Source organism: Chinchilla lanigera, unplaced genomic scaffold (assembly GCF_000276665.1).
Source record: "Chinchilla lanigera isolate Chin_1 unplaced genomic scaffold, ChiLan1.0 scaffold00075, whole genome shotgun sequence".
NCBI lineage: Eukaryota > Metazoa > Chordata > Mammalia > Rodentia > Chinchillidae > Chinchilla > Chinchilla lanigera.
The window spans coordinates 11,349,731-11,363,888 of record NW_004955476.1 but is presented as its reverse complement, the minus strand read 5'-3'; the positions used below and the strand labels follow the sequence as shown (position 1 = coordinate 11,363,888).

General features: G+C 55.9%; 2 protein-coding genes across 4 annotated transcripts in view; one reads left to right on the top strand and one right to left on the bottom strand.

Moving 5' to 3' along the window:
* Taldo1 (transaldolase 1) overlaps positions 1 to 7,288 on the top strand; it is a 7,973-nt gene extending 685 nt beyond the window's left edge. Inside the window, exons 2-8 of one of the 2 annotated variants that reach the window (XM_005401818.2) lie at positions 2,859 to 2,982; positions 4,663 to 4,770; positions 5,055 to 5,186; positions 6,055 to 6,230; positions 6,329 to 6,526; positions 6,760 to 6,905; positions 7,086 to 7,286. In XM_005401818.2, the coding sequence (XP_005401875.1) occupies positions 2,859 to 2,982; positions 4,663 to 4,770; positions 5,055 to 5,186; positions 6,055 to 6,230; positions 6,329 to 6,526; positions 6,760 to 6,905; positions 7,086 to 7,118 (917 nt within the window). In that variant the 3' untranslated portion in view covers positions 7,119 to 7,286. Of the gene's footprint in view, positions 1 to 2,858; positions 2,983 to 4,662; positions 4,771 to 5,054; positions 5,187 to 6,054; positions 6,231 to 6,328; positions 6,527 to 6,759; positions 6,906 to 7,085 lie in introns of both variants that reach the window. The other variant, XM_013502979.1, reaches the window with a different exon arrangement.
* A 1,756-nt stretch (positions 7,289 to 9,044) lies between these two features.
* On the bottom strand, positions 9,045 to 13,062 carry Pddc1 (Parkinson disease 7 domain containing 1; the record flags this gene model as incomplete). 2 transcript variants are annotated; one of them, XM_013502980.1, is given in 7 exon segments in its annotated part: positions 9,045 to 10,097; positions 10,184 to 10,295; positions 10,474 to 10,567; positions 11,020 to 11,114; positions 11,818 to 11,925; positions 12,289 to 12,394; positions 12,986 to 13,062. In XM_013502980.1, coding segments are annotated over 7 exon segments (599 nt in total), but the record flags the coding sequence as incomplete, so codon positions are not given.
* Between the last annotated feature and the right edge of the window lie 1,096 nt (positions 13,063 to 14,158).

Sequence of the window (14,158 nt, the reverse complement as noted above, 5' to 3'; positions counted from 1 at the left end):
GGCCGGCGCCCGCAGCCTCGGGGCGTGAGGTCTGTCGCACTCGCTCGGGCGCGGCTGGAGCTGTCGGAAGGTGTGCGGAGGCCCGGCTGGTTCTGCAGCTGCGGGCTGGGGCAGCCGTGCGGGAATTCGCCCTGGCGCAGCGCGGGCCCTGCCGTGGGCGGGGCGCGAACGGGCCCCTGGACCGCTCCGGCCTCGCAGCCTGTTGCACGTGCCTCCCTGCGTGGACAGTTGCTGGCCGCCTGTGCCAGGTGCCCAGCCCGGCCGCACACCCTCCACAGCTGCTGTGTGGGTGGGTGGGTCAGAGCCGGGGCAGACCTAGAGGTCATCTGTTAAATTCAGGTTTTCCTGGGCTAGTGGGACACTTGGGAGACAGAAGTATAAAGAAGGGTTGCACTGTTAGTCCTTAGCTCTCTCACCTGCGGTGCAGTAAGACTTTCAGGAAAACCGCAAAATGTCTGCAGATGCGAGTGCCCAGTACAAAAGTGCTTCCTCTTTTCTGCTTTCTCATGGTGACTTGAGAAACAGGCTTTAATTCCTCTTGGTAACTGAGAAAGCGCATTGTTTATCTAGCAGAGCTGTGGGGCGTGATCAGGCATATTTGGCTGCCTAGATATGAAAGATGGAGTCAGTGATTGGCTTGGGGTCTAGCAGTGTGGCCTGACAAGCTGCAGAGGGCTTCAGGAACTCCTGACAGAGAGCAGTGAGGCCCTTCCTTCTGGGGGGGGCCTGGGTCTCTGAAAACAACCTTTGTAAGGAGGAAGTGCTCAGAGCTGCACCTGGCTCTGCTCCTCAGCTCTTCTCCCTCACAGTACACTGTGTGCTTGGTAGCCAGAGCCTTGTCTGCATTTTGTGGGTCCTGCTGGTTTACCGTCAGGTAGAGCCAAACCACTTGTTAGACTTTCTGGCAGTGCAGGACCCATGGCTGGATTTTCCTAAGGCCATTTTCCAAGTCAGGACCTGGAATGCTGTTATATTGGGAGGGCTGTAAACCAAGTGCTGACTTTCTAAAATGAATATTAACAACTTTATTAAAAATGTATTTGTAGCCAGGCGTGGTGGTACACACCTGTAATTCCAGCAATCCAGAGGCTGAGGCAGGAAGATCACCATAAGTTGGAGGCCAGCCCGGGATATACAGTGAGTTCAAGGCAGCCTGAACTATGTATCAAGACCCTGTCTCAAAAAAACAGCCAAAAATGCATTTGTTCACCCTTAGGAACATATAGAAAAAAATAAACACATTTGTTGATACGATAGCTTCATAAGCGTATAATTGTAAACAGTGCAGCCAGCGTGAGGTTGGTATTTTGTGAGTAAAGGTTCTTAATTCTTTTTGAGTTTTTGAGACAAGGTCCCTCACTTTGTATTTCAGGCGGGCCTTGGACTGTCAGTGATCCTCCTGCTTCAGCCTCTGGAGCGCTAGGAGTACAGTGGCCCATTTAGGTTCTTTATTCTGTGGGTCACAGGCCCTTGAAAATAGAATCGAAACTCTTTGGTCCTCTTCCCAGAACAATTTGCCCCCCTCATTTCGCATGATGTCTGAGAGGCCCTGGACCCTAAATCTTATCTGTTGACCCCCATAGGTCTTGGCTCTTTTTTCTTTCCCTGGCAGTGCTGGGAATAGAGCCCCGGGAAGCATACATAGTAAACACAAGCTCTACCCATGAGCTGCATCCCTAGGCCTCTGGTTTTGTTTTCATTTGTGGTAAAAGCAGTTTGCTGTTATCCAGGCATCATTTTATACAAGGGATCTGCTCACTGTTTTCAGCAGATCACCAGTGAGCACATACTTTCTCCTCCTCCTTATTTGGAAATCCTATAGTTACAGACCCAAAGAAGTTGCAAAATGAGCTCATGAACCCTTTGCCTAGTTTGCTTAGTGATGGCCAAACCAAAAAGCCGGCACTGGCATGAACCATGCCACATGCAGACCTGTCAGTTTTCAGCCTGCACCAGGGCGGGGGTGGGGGGCAGATGTTTCTAACTCAGATTTGTGTGACCATAACAGTCAGGACAGAGTTGTGGAGATACCCTGTGCTCCCAGGGCTGCCCCACCCTGCCCTGTGACAAGCAGTAATCTGTTCTTTATCACCATACTTTGGTCATTAAAGAATCCTTTGAAAATACTAATCTGTTGAGCTGGACTGGCCAAGGAGCTTGGAAAAGGCAATTTAGCCACTTTGTAAGACTGTCTCAAAATAAAGCATAAGAAAGGAAAAGAAAAGAAAAGAAGAAAAAGAAAAGACTAATTTGTCAAATAATAAATTTGCCTTCTGGCAAGATTAGCCCTTTGTCCGCTCCTCCTACGCATACTCCAGTGGCATGGTGTGTCAGTTAAACCCTGTTGCTGTCTTGGATTCCTGAGGAAGGACGAATGTTTTAAAAGAGACAATATAGCCAAGTATGCGTGTACAGTCCCAGCCTTCTGGGAGGCTGAGGCTGGAAGATACTAAATTTGAGCCCAATTTAGGTAACTTAGCAATTTAGTGAGACCATGTGTTAAAATATATGTGTGTGTGTGTGTGTGTGTGTGTGTGTGTGTGTGTGTGTGTAATATATATATGAACTGTGGATGTAGTTCAGTGTGAAATCCCTGGGTTCAATTCTTAGTGCTAAAAAAAAGAATACAGTGTAGTATTTCTTGCCCCCAGCCACCTGTATTGTCACTGGTTTGGGGCCAGTGCGCCGCCTAGTGGCCACTGAGCCACAGGACACACGTTTTTCAGTGGCTGTCCTCTCTCCTAAGTCTTGGGGCCGCGTCCCTGTGCCTTTCTTGGGTCTGCTGCAGGGGTCCTGCTGGGTTTGGGTGGAAGCGAACGCCTCACTTACGTTTCTGCTTTCAAACATTATCTCCCTAGCCATCGATGAGTACAAGCCCCAGGATGCCACCACCAACCCATCCCTAATCCTGGCTGCGGCACAGATGCCTGCCTACCAAGGGCTGGTAGAGGAGGCTATTGCCTATGGGAAGAAGCTAGGCGGGTGAGTGCAGCTGGGGCCAGCAAGTTCCACTGGTCTCCTCGGCCTGTTGCCCTCCCTACCCAATGCTGTCCTTTTCGTTTGTGGTACTGCGGGTTAAAGCCAGGGCTGCCATACTACTGAGCTATTCCTTAGCACATTTTTGTTTTGACTTTGAACTTGTGATCCTCCTGCCTCCTGAGTGCTGGGATTTTAGGTTTACCCCTCCACATGTGAGTCCCAACCCTGTTGATTGATTGACTAATTGAGATAGGGTCTTGCTGACTTACCCAGGGTGGCCTCCAGTTTGTAATCCTCCTGCCTCAGCCTCCTAAGTGACTGGGATTATGAGCCACCATGCCTGGTTTTCATTGGCTTATGTTTATTTGTTTGTAGACATGGTCTTGGTATGTAGTTCAGGCTGGCCTGGATTTATGATGATCCTCCTGCCTCACCCTCCCCAAGTGCTGGGATTACACGTGTGCGCCACCATGCCTGGCCTCTCATTGCCTTACGAAGTGAGCTTTGCACAGAGAGCCTGTGCCCAATGTGTCAGGGAGTGCTGGCAGCACCCCAGACTCCCTCTGGTCAGACTCTGCGGCTCCTGAACACTGCTCGGCCTCTGGCTGCCATTTATTATTTTAGCAGTGGATTTGTGTGGCACTGCTCCTGCCACCATGTCTGTGCAGCAGCACCAGGCACTGTTTGCACTGGTACTACTCTCACCCAGGCAGCCACAGACCTAGCTTCGATTTCCATAGGTGTGTATTTCCCTCCCAGTGCTAACACATGGCTCAGGGTTGTGCCTGGCCTGGCAGGTGGTGTGGCTCCTGGCCAGGTCTTCCAAACCACACAAAGCCGCTCTACACCCCGGGTCTCCCTTGCTCTCCTTTACTCCACTCCTAGTACCCAGAACTGCTGTGGGAGGTACTCAGGTGGGTTCTGACCCCATATCTGCTGGACACTGGGTGCAGCATGACACTGGTGAAGTGTCATCGTGGGCAGTGGGCTGGTGAGGACCCTCAGACAGTTCCCTCCGGAGCATCACCTGCCCTGCACTTGGTGTCTGCCCATGCAACTTGGGAGAGGGTGAAGAGATGACTGCCAGTCAGATTTCATTGAGGTACAGTTCACACGATAAATAATGATTTTTTTTTTTTTTTTTTTTTTGGTTTTTCTCCGGTACCGGGAACCGAACTCACGACCTTGCGCTTGCCAGGCAGGCGCTTTGCCGCTGAGCTAAATCCCCAGCCCCGATAAATAATGGTTTTGTCCAATTTTTACACTTGTACTGGGGATTGAATCCAAGGCCTTTGCACTGAGCTACATTCTATTTTAAAAAAAATGCTTTTAATCTTGAGACAGGGTCTCAGTAAATTGCCCAGGCTGAGCTCAAACTTGGGATCTTCCTGCTTCAGCCTCCCAGAGTGCTGGGATTACTTACAAACATGTGCTACCATGCCCAGCCAAAGTGTTTTTAGAATTTAAAAAAAGGGGGGGCGGTGCTGGGGATTTAGCTCAGCGGCACAGCACCTGCCTGGCAAGCTCAAGGTTGTGAGTTTGATTCCCAGTACCAGAAAAAAAAAAAAAAAAACCAAGAATTTAAAAAAAAAAGAGGGAAATTTGGCAAAGGAATCGTGTTGTTTGATCAGCGCCTGTGTAATCTCACAAGCTCCTAACCTAGTTTTTTCCTCTGAATTTCAGGTCACAAGAGGACCAGATAAAAAACGCTATTGATAAACTTTTTGTGTTGTTTGGAGCAGAAATACTGAAGAAGATTCCAGGTCGTGTATCCACAGAAGTAGATGCAAGGTAGGAATGCTGGACGGGGTTGCTGTTGGGCTACCTCTGCCTGGTTTCTATCCCTGGGCACAGGGACAGTGTAGGAGAAAAAGGTTGGCTGTGTCGGGTCCTCCTGTGGCCACTTTGGTGGCGGGGAGCTCCCTGCTGAGGTCTCGTAGAGATAATGGGTCTCAATGCTGGCGAGGGCTCTGCATCTGAGGTGTCAGAGCTGTACCTTCTCTACCCCTCAGCCCAGAGCTCTGGCACCTTGCTCCTGGCTGGTGACGAGGGTGTGTGGCTCCTTGCTTTGTCAGGCTCTCCTTTGATAAGGACGCCATGGTGGTCCGAGCCAGGCGCCTCATCGAGCTGTACAAGGAGGCTGGAGTTGGCAAGGACAGAATTCTCATTAAGTTGTCATCCACCTGGGAGGGAATCCAGGCTGGAAGGTAAGTGGCCCTGCCTGCAAAAGCTTGAGGCTGCAGCTCTGTGCTGGGGCTGAGCTGAGTACTGAGCCAAGGCTGTGCTCCGCCTGGGCCCACACAAGTGTTCTTTCACCTGGCCAGGAAGCCTCATGGTTTGGTTTGTCTAGTGTATGGAAAGCAAGCCATGTTTGGCCAGGTGTGGTGGCGCACCCCTGTAATCCCAGCACTCGGAAGGCTGAGGTAGGACTGCTCTGAGTTTGAGGCCAGCCTGGACTGCATAGTGAAACCCTGTCTCAAAAAAAGACCCAAAACAGAAAAAGCAAACCATGCTTATACAAACATGTGCTCAAAGTGGAAGAGGCAGGAAAGCTAAGTATCCAAGGGAAGCTGCCCCAAGGTGCTTGCCCAGTCTGACAGTTGGCAAGAGGTGTCTGAGGAGTTGTCATGGGCCCTGTGTGGCTGTGTGTTTTGGTTTCTGGTGGGCAAATTGTGCAGGTGCAGTTGCTGGTTACGTGGTTGGAGGGCTGCAGACTATGACAGCCACCCTTGGACTCCCAGTGAGGCCACCTGGTGGGGCACCTCTGAAGCAGGCCCCTGGAGAGCAAGCTTGTCCCAGCCTGCACCTGAGGACATCCTCGGTGGATATGATGGGTGTTGGGCTCTGGTCCAGGAAGGATGGGTCCCCACAGTGGTCTGAGATGGCAGGGTGACTGTGCCGGGGGGACAGACTGGGGTTCCCGGGGCAGAGACAGGCATGTGGGCCCTTGGCCCTGCTGTGGCGTAGATGATAGTGGGAGCACCCTAGCACTGCAGAGCACTCCAGACTCATCCCCACCACAGTGGGCCTGCCCTCTGGAGCTGGGGCAGTGTGCTCACCTTCCTGTCCCCACAGGGAACTAGAGGAGCAGCATGGCATCCACTGCAACATGACGCTGCTCTTCTCCTTCGCCCAGGCCGTGGCCTGTGCTGAGGCGGGCGTGACACTCATCTCCCCCTTTGTGGGACGCATCCTCGACTGGCATGTGGCGAACACAGACAAGAAATCCTATGAGCCCCTGGAGGATCCTGGTGAGTGGCCCTCTAAGGTCACAGCTGAGGGCAGGGCTGGGGAGTGAAGGTTGGGGTGGGGCTTAGGGCCTCCTGGGACACGGCATGGTCTCCTCCAGGGGTCAAGAGTGTCACCAAAATCTACAACTACTACAAGAAGTTTGGTTACAAGACCATTGTCATGGGTGCCTCCTTCCGAAACACGGGCGAGATCAAGGCTTTGGCCGGCTGTGACTTCCTCACCATTTCTCCCAAGCTCCTGGGCGAGTTGCTCAAGGATAGCACCAAGCTGGTGCCCATGCTCTCAGCCAAGGCGGGTAAGGCCTGGGCCCAGCCTCAGCTACTGCTCCACCCCATAAGGCTGTGGGCCCCCTGGGTGCAGGTGCAGGTTAGCATAGTTGAGGCTTTGGGAGGGCGTGGTCTTCTTCTGCATTCACTTGGGTCTCTGGCTAAGTCCCACTACCATGGAGCCTTATAGGGAGTAAGGGTTGATGGGTGATGCCAGGCCTCAGGGACCAGGGTGGGCATGAAGGGTGTGGTGTCCCTCCAGCCCTGGCCAGTGACTTGGAAAAGATACACCTGGATGAGAAGTCTTTCCGCTGGCTGCACAATGAGGACCAGATGGCCGTGGAGAAGCTGTCTGAGGGGATCCGGAAGTTTGCTGCCGACGCTGTGAAGCTGGAGCGGATGCTGACAGTGAGTTCCATGCAGGTGGCCTTAATTCACACTGGCCTGTGAGCCACAGGGCAGAGGGGGACTTGCTGGGGTGCCCGTACAGCAGGGGCCTGCTGAGCATCCATCTTGGCCTGGCCCACACACCCATAGTCTCGAGGGCTAGTGAGGGCGAGGCAAAGCTCACTCTGACCTCCTTTCCAGGAAAAAATGTTCAGTGCAGAGAACGGGAAGTAGCATGCATCGCAGCGAGTGGACCCCAGGCCTTTGCTGCCCGTGACTGGAGTCCCAGCTGTGCAAGGCTTTGTGGAATCTTGTGTTTTTTAGCAACTGGGACAGGGATGGATCATAGGTTTCTGATTTTATGTAAAACTTCGCCTAATGCATTAAAGCAGTTGCTTTTCCTGTGCTGTTTCATTTTGCCATCTCAGTTACCCTTGTCCCCTACTGTTCCCACTGTGGGCCAGGCTGGGAGGTGGAGTTGGGGGGCCGAGAGCCCTGAGGTCCTAGTCGGGGTGACCCTAGCAGCTGGAGCCGGACCACCCTGGAGCTGAGTCCCAGGTGATGGTGGTGGGCCTTTGAGCTGCTGCTGGAGCTCAAGGGCGAGGTAAAGCCCAAGCTACAAAGTGCTTGTCACTAAGTCCCAGGCCTTGGCTTTGAAGGTAGGGCCTTGGCCGGGCTTAAAGCTGCCCTGGGGGTGAGGGTAACAGCCAAGTGTCAGTGCTCTCAGGCCCCTGCAGGTGCAGACCTACAGGGCTCCTCAGCTATTGTCCCTAGCCAAGGCCAGACAGGCAGGTTCCCTTGGGGAGCACCAGTGGCACTTATAGGGTGGCACAGCAGACTGCAGCCAGCTTTGAAACCTAGCAGGGAGACCTGGAACCTGGGAAGTACTCAGGGACCCCTTGGCTCCTGGGGACGCTAAGGCAAGGGTCAGGTGAGGGTGCTAGATTCAGGCCAGGCTGTGAAGCAAGCAGGGCGTAGGGAGTTGAGATCAAAGAGGGCCTGGGCCTGAGCACAGCAGACTCTGGTCAGTGAGGGTCCTTGAGCTGCCACTTGATGGGGTCAGGCACAGGGCAGAGCCCTGAACAGCTTCCGGCCCTGTCTAAACTGCCCACAAGCCGCTGTCCCCTGACCCTGGCCCCGTCTGCACAGACCTGCACTGCCCAGGAGGCAGCTTGGGGCAGAGCAGCAGGCAGGGGTCAAGACCCAGGCAGACAGTAGCGGCCACTCCCTGTCATGCGACAGTCTGTTGGGGGTGTCACTGACACTGTTTCAGGCTGGGTGCTCACACTGGGCAAGGCCACCAGTAGGAACATGGGCTCCTCAGCAGCCCAGGGACAAGGCCAGGTCACACACATGCATGTGGACACAGTTCACAAATGCAAGTTCTCTTACTATGTACCCTGTACCAACCCCTCATTCTCATCACCCCACAGCCAGCAGCAACCTCCTTCCTCTGATTTATCTCCTGGGTATTTCGTATAAACAGAACCACAGAAGGCTCTTGGTGACTGGCTTCTTTCACAGCACCAAGGTCTGGCCTTGGTGCTTATGTGTCAACTTCCTGACACTAAAAACACTAAGGATACCACAATACCCATCATAGGGAAGCCAATTTGTCCCTTGTAATTCTGCCTGGAGGATACGCATACCACTTATGGTGATGTAGGCTCTGCTTAGGCCATGGAAAAGCCCGCCTGGCTGCTGCCATGTTCCTGGAGGCTCTGTCCCTTTCCTCTCCTGCTGACTCCCAGCCTCTGAAGGTGGGGCCACCTTTTCCACCCACAGGTCTGGGTCACAAAGGTGGAACACAAGCAGCCTAAACAAGTGCTCAGCAGCTGTCACCGCTTGAATTACTGGCCATAGGCTCAGCATCTGTGTCCCCCAGAACTCCAGCAGGATGGTGACTGTGGCATCTTAGGGTCTTTGGTCAGGCCAGGATGGAGCCCTTACGACTGGGATTAAGGCCTTTATAGGAGGGTCCCCAACAAACTCCCAACCCTGCCACCGTGAAGAGCAGCCACAGCCAGGAAGCCCTCACCAGACAGATCTCCCGCCCCAGCCTCAGCCTTCAGAACCAGAGGAAATGCCCTTCTCTGCTTTATAAAACACCCAGTCTGCGCTTTCTGTTACAACTGCCTGGATGGACTAAGAGGACATGACTCAGATTTCTGAAAAGTTTTGTCAAGATGTACACACAGCAGACTGGGCCACACAAGGCCTACAGCAGCCTCTGTCTTGCTGGAAGCAGGGGCAGGCGAGGACACTTCGGGGGCAGGGGGGCTGCCTCACTGTCTTCCTCCACTGGATCCTGAATTTCCTCACTGACAGTGTAGAATCGTGGGTCCTCCCACCCACATCTCTGTCACAAGAGCCAGCCCTGTGCCTGGGGATAGCTGTGGCAGAGCCAGTCAAGCTGAGTACAGGATCAGGAGGAAGGGGGAGGCTCCAACCGGGGTGCTGAGCTTCTGCGGAGCCTGACTCAGAGCCAGCAGCTGCTTGGGGGTAGGATAGGAAAGCAAATGAGCTGCGTCCAGGAGGGCAGCCACTCTGTGGCCTCTGCCCCAACCAAGGCCTGTCCCGGGCCTACGCCGCCAGGACGCAGCCTTCCCATCTCAACAGGACCCAAGCCACCCGCGGCTGCTTCTGCAGGTGGAGCCAAGCTCTGGGCATCATGGGAGTGGTTCTTCTAAGAGTCTCACGGTGTGATTCTCTCAATGCCACATGGGCCACGGTTACATCACTGCGTCCACTGAAGGCCCCAGCACCATCCCAGGCTCAGCGAGGGCCTCTCCTCCTGCAGCAGGAATGTGGGGCTGCGGCTGGATCAAACCCTGTTCACCCCAGGCACAGGGGAGACATCCTGAGCCTCCCACGGGGCAAGGGCTAAAGGGTGGGGCTGTTATTCTTAGATACCCACAGCTGCTTCTGCTCCACACACCAACCAGTTCCCAGGAATGTAAAACTCGGAATTCTCAGAACTAATCAGCCACCAGCACTCAGGGTCGACCCTGAGCCACTGCCAGGAGCCAAGGGGCCAGGAAGGCAGGGCCTCTCCAGACAGCAGACAGCCCTGGGGCCAATTCCCAGACACGAGTCCCGGACATGGCCCAGTCGCAGGGAACAATGGAATCCTTGGAGCCAGAGGGAGTCCAGCTGCCTCTGAGGACACCTGGGCCACATCACAGGGGCAGTGTCTGCTGGCAGACTTATTTCCTGTGGGATGGACACATGGTCAAGGCTCAGCACCGGCACAGAGGAGCAGTTACAGGCAGATCCAGCCCAGGTCTCCCAAGCCTCACCGGCTGCTACAGAGGAACAGCAGGTTCTGCACAGCGGGGATGGTGGAGTTGGCATTCTGCCCGGTGACCAAGTGGCGGTCCAGCACCACGTGCACAGCATCAGGCTCACTGGCTAGGAGAGGGGAGGGCACGGGCCTTAGGCATTGGTGTCCCAGACCCATTTCACCCACTGAGGACCCAGCGAGCTGAGTGAGTTGGGCTGGCCTGCCTGGGCTGAGCTATGGCCAAAGGCATTGCTGGCTTCCCCCAAGGCACACCCAGATGGGCATTTAGGGGCATGCCAGGCTTACCACTGAAACCAGCACCTGAGTCCTTCACAAAGTCCTCCACGACTAGCGGCAGCCGGGCGAAGCCAGGGGCCCTGATGAGCTCATACACGGAGGGCTGTGGGGATGGGGGACTGAGCCTGACAATGGCCCAGCAGTTCTGCCCCTGCCAGGGCCCTCCCCCGCCCCAAGACCAGCCCTGAGGGACCGACAGGGGACACCAAAGCAGGAGCCTCACCCACACAGTGGAGATGAGAGCGGAGGCTGGCCCAAGGGAGGGTGATGCTGGGGTAGGAGGCCAGGGACGAGGCAAGGCCAGCTGTCCTCCCCCACCGGTGGCTCCGATGCCGAGGGCCTGGCTCCCTAGCATCAGGGCATCTAGGTTCGAGATGGGCTGGTGGCCCAGGCTGAGCCCCTTGGAGGGTAATGACTTTGCCCATGTGTGCTTGGCACCTGTCCCACGGGACACACATCCTCATTCAGGGGATAGTGGCTCTGGATACAGGGATGGCAGCCCACAGTGCTGTGAGAATCTGGCTGTGGATGCTGGCCCACTTGAGAGACACTCACCCCTGTCAGGCTATAGCCATGGAACACCCAGGACCTGTCCTCGCCGGTGGCACAGCACAGAGCAGCAACACCATGGCCAATGGCACAGATAGGCTCTGAAAGCAGTGAAGCAGCCTAAGTGAGGCCTGGGTTGCCAGTCGGATGCCCACACCCACATCCTGCCATAAGCGTGGCCACCACCCACCTCCCCAGGTGGGCATCAGTGCCAGGGCTTGCTTAGAGCCAAAGTCACCCCAGGTTGGGGGTTGAGATGCATATGAAGGAGAGATTCCCACTGCTGCTTCCATCTGCAGATCATCCTGGTGCAGAGAGGAGGCTCCCTGCCAGCGGGACAAGCACACCAGGCAGTGCCTTGGCCTGTGGCAGAGTTACTGGCACTTTTCCAAGGCTGCATGGCATGCATGAGTTCTCACAACTGAGGAAGCTGCCTGTCTAGGCCCAGAGATCACTCTCCCCAACAAAAGGTGCTGTGTGGCAGCCCGGCCTATCTGTGGGCTATCCCTGCTCATCACAATGAATCCCTGCCAGCAACCAACTCACCCACATAGGGCCCCAGGAGGGCACAGCCACCAGTGCCCTCAAGGGCCAGGACTGGAGCAGCATGACGTGTGTTTGGGGGAGTCACACTCTTGCGTGTCTAAGTGGCACACACTTGTCCACTAGCCAGGCAGGATCATGCGACTCTCTACGCAGGTCCAACTGGCTAGGGAAATGACTGGGCATGCCCAGCTCTGAACCTGAACCAGCAACCCAACCCCACCCGCAATGCCAGCCTATCTCTCGGTTCTTGTGACCTACTGCTCTCAGAGCGGAAGTGCTGCAGGATGCGAGCCAGGGACCCACTGTTGGCCAGGTCAGCCAGGGCACCAGGACAGCTGGGGATCAAGAGAGCATGGTAGCGGGCACCTGAGGGGAGACGACAGGCCGGAAGGCCACTAGTTAGTCCCACGAGCACAGCCAGGGCAGACCCCCCACAGGAACCAGCCACATGACCTCACATGTTACTGTCCCAAACCCCACACAGATCCCCTGGACAGCTGACCTACCCCTCCCCCAGAGGAGTGCAAGAACTCCAGGGCCCAGGGTATGAACTGAGGCTGCCCTGGACGGTCACGGAGCTTCATGGCAAGCCCCAGGTTGGCTGCAGGGGAAAAAAATGGGAACATGCACTGAGATCCCAAACCCATCTGCAGCCCCTGATGCTCCACGGTTTCAGGTGCCCCACCCGGGGAGGAACCTGCTGCCCAGAAGGAATCCGTCCTGGCCCACCATCGATAGACTCCAGCTTGGCAGGGCTGGCATAGGCCTTGAGGCGGAAGTCTTGAACCCAGCGTGCATTGCTCTCGGTCACGTCCACAAAGTCCATGGCTTTCCCCTGTAGGGGAGAGCCCAGAGGCCAAGGGTGAGCACTAGGGTCGCTGGTGAGTACTAGGGTCGCTGGTACTAGGGTCCAGACTTAGGAAAATGGCAAGCACTGTCCCACCCACCTTGCAGGTGACTTTAAAAGGTGGAAAATGGGCTGGGGATGTGCCTCAGCAGCAAAGAACTAGCCTAGCATGTGCAGGCTCTGGGCTTAAGCCTGAGCTCCAAAATAAGTAAATAAACAAACAAATCAAACACGCAAAGTTTTGACACACACCATGTCCTTAAGACGAGCATCTGTCCCACACAATCCCTTCCACAGGAAACATCTGTTACTCCCACTAGACTGAATCTCACTCCTCACTGGAAGCCATGCAAAAGCATAGACCACAGTGAAAAGCCCTCCCTTGCACCAATTGGGCCAGAGCCCAGGGATGGCGACCAATATGTTGCCAGGTCTAGGTGCAGAACCCTCACCCCAGGCCAGCTCTGTCAGGGCCACAGAAGGCTCCCTGCTCCTCCCAGAAAGGGACAGCACCCTCCTGGCCTCAACCCCAAAGAGGTGGGGACCCCAAGTGTCCACTGGGGGCAGGGCTGCACTTACCCCAGGGGTGGCCACCTGCATGTTGAAGGCAGCACTGGCCAGTGTGAAGCAGTGGAGGAAGGACTGGGCTGACACACCTGCAGAAGAGGGACAGGTGTGACCGGGTAGCCAGCCTTGGGGCCTTCTTGGTCCTAGATCCATCCTTAGCAAGAGGCCGCCCTAGTGCCCTGGAACCCTTCAGGTCCAGAAAGCTGAAGCCCAAAGGACAAGGTCAGAGGAGCACAGCTAGATCTGACCCCACTAGGCCAGACTCTGTCCCCAACCTGGGACTTTGCCTTCAGGCCCTGGCCAGACCTGGCAGCACCCAGCCCCCCTCAGGGTCCACACCCCTCCCCCATCCTCACACACAGCTGCCAGAGGCCTCCAAAGGCAAACCCAAGTGCAGGGCTCCCTCACGGCTAGGCATCCACTCCCAGCACCCCAGTGTCCAAGGTGCCCACAGCTCAGGAAGGGCAGTGAGCAAGGCCTGTGCCACCAGAAATGGGCCTGTAATGGGCAGCAGCTGGGAAGCACAGGTGTCCTGAGCCCTCCCCACACCCCAGGAAGGAGGAGCCCTTCCTCCCCAGGGCTCTGGAATTTTGCCCCTTCTGCCATCAAGGCACCTTTCAAAAGGAACCGGGCCTGCGCAGTCCTGGAGACTGCGCGAGAGCACAGCTCTGCGCCTGGACTCCAAGGAGCACTAACCCGAGTTACCCTCCACAGCACCCAGCGTCTACACTGGTTTAACTCCGCAACCCAGTCCCTGAACCTCATTTTCACCTGAAGTCAAGGTGCGTTCGTTACCAACCATTCACAGGGGGAATAAAGTTCCCAAACCACACCCCAGACGGTCCACACCCTACGCCTGCCACCACCGCCGCCCAGCCTAGCGGCCCTCTCAGAGCCACGCCGCCACCCCACGTCCTCCGCCAGCCTTCCCCGGCGCCCACACCAGCCTCTGGAGACAATCAAGACCCACACGTGCAGCGCTGCGCCCCCTCGGGCGCCTCCCACCTCCCTCCGGAAATGGCAAGGGGAGCCCAGGCACGACCCCAGGGCGCCATCCCCGCTCCCGCGCCCACGCCCGGGGAGCAACAGACATCCACACGTAGACGCTGGGTCCAGCCCTGACCCCACGCCCCACAGCAGGGCCACGTGCTGGTCACTTTCCCGAGGGTCCCCCCACTGAGTACC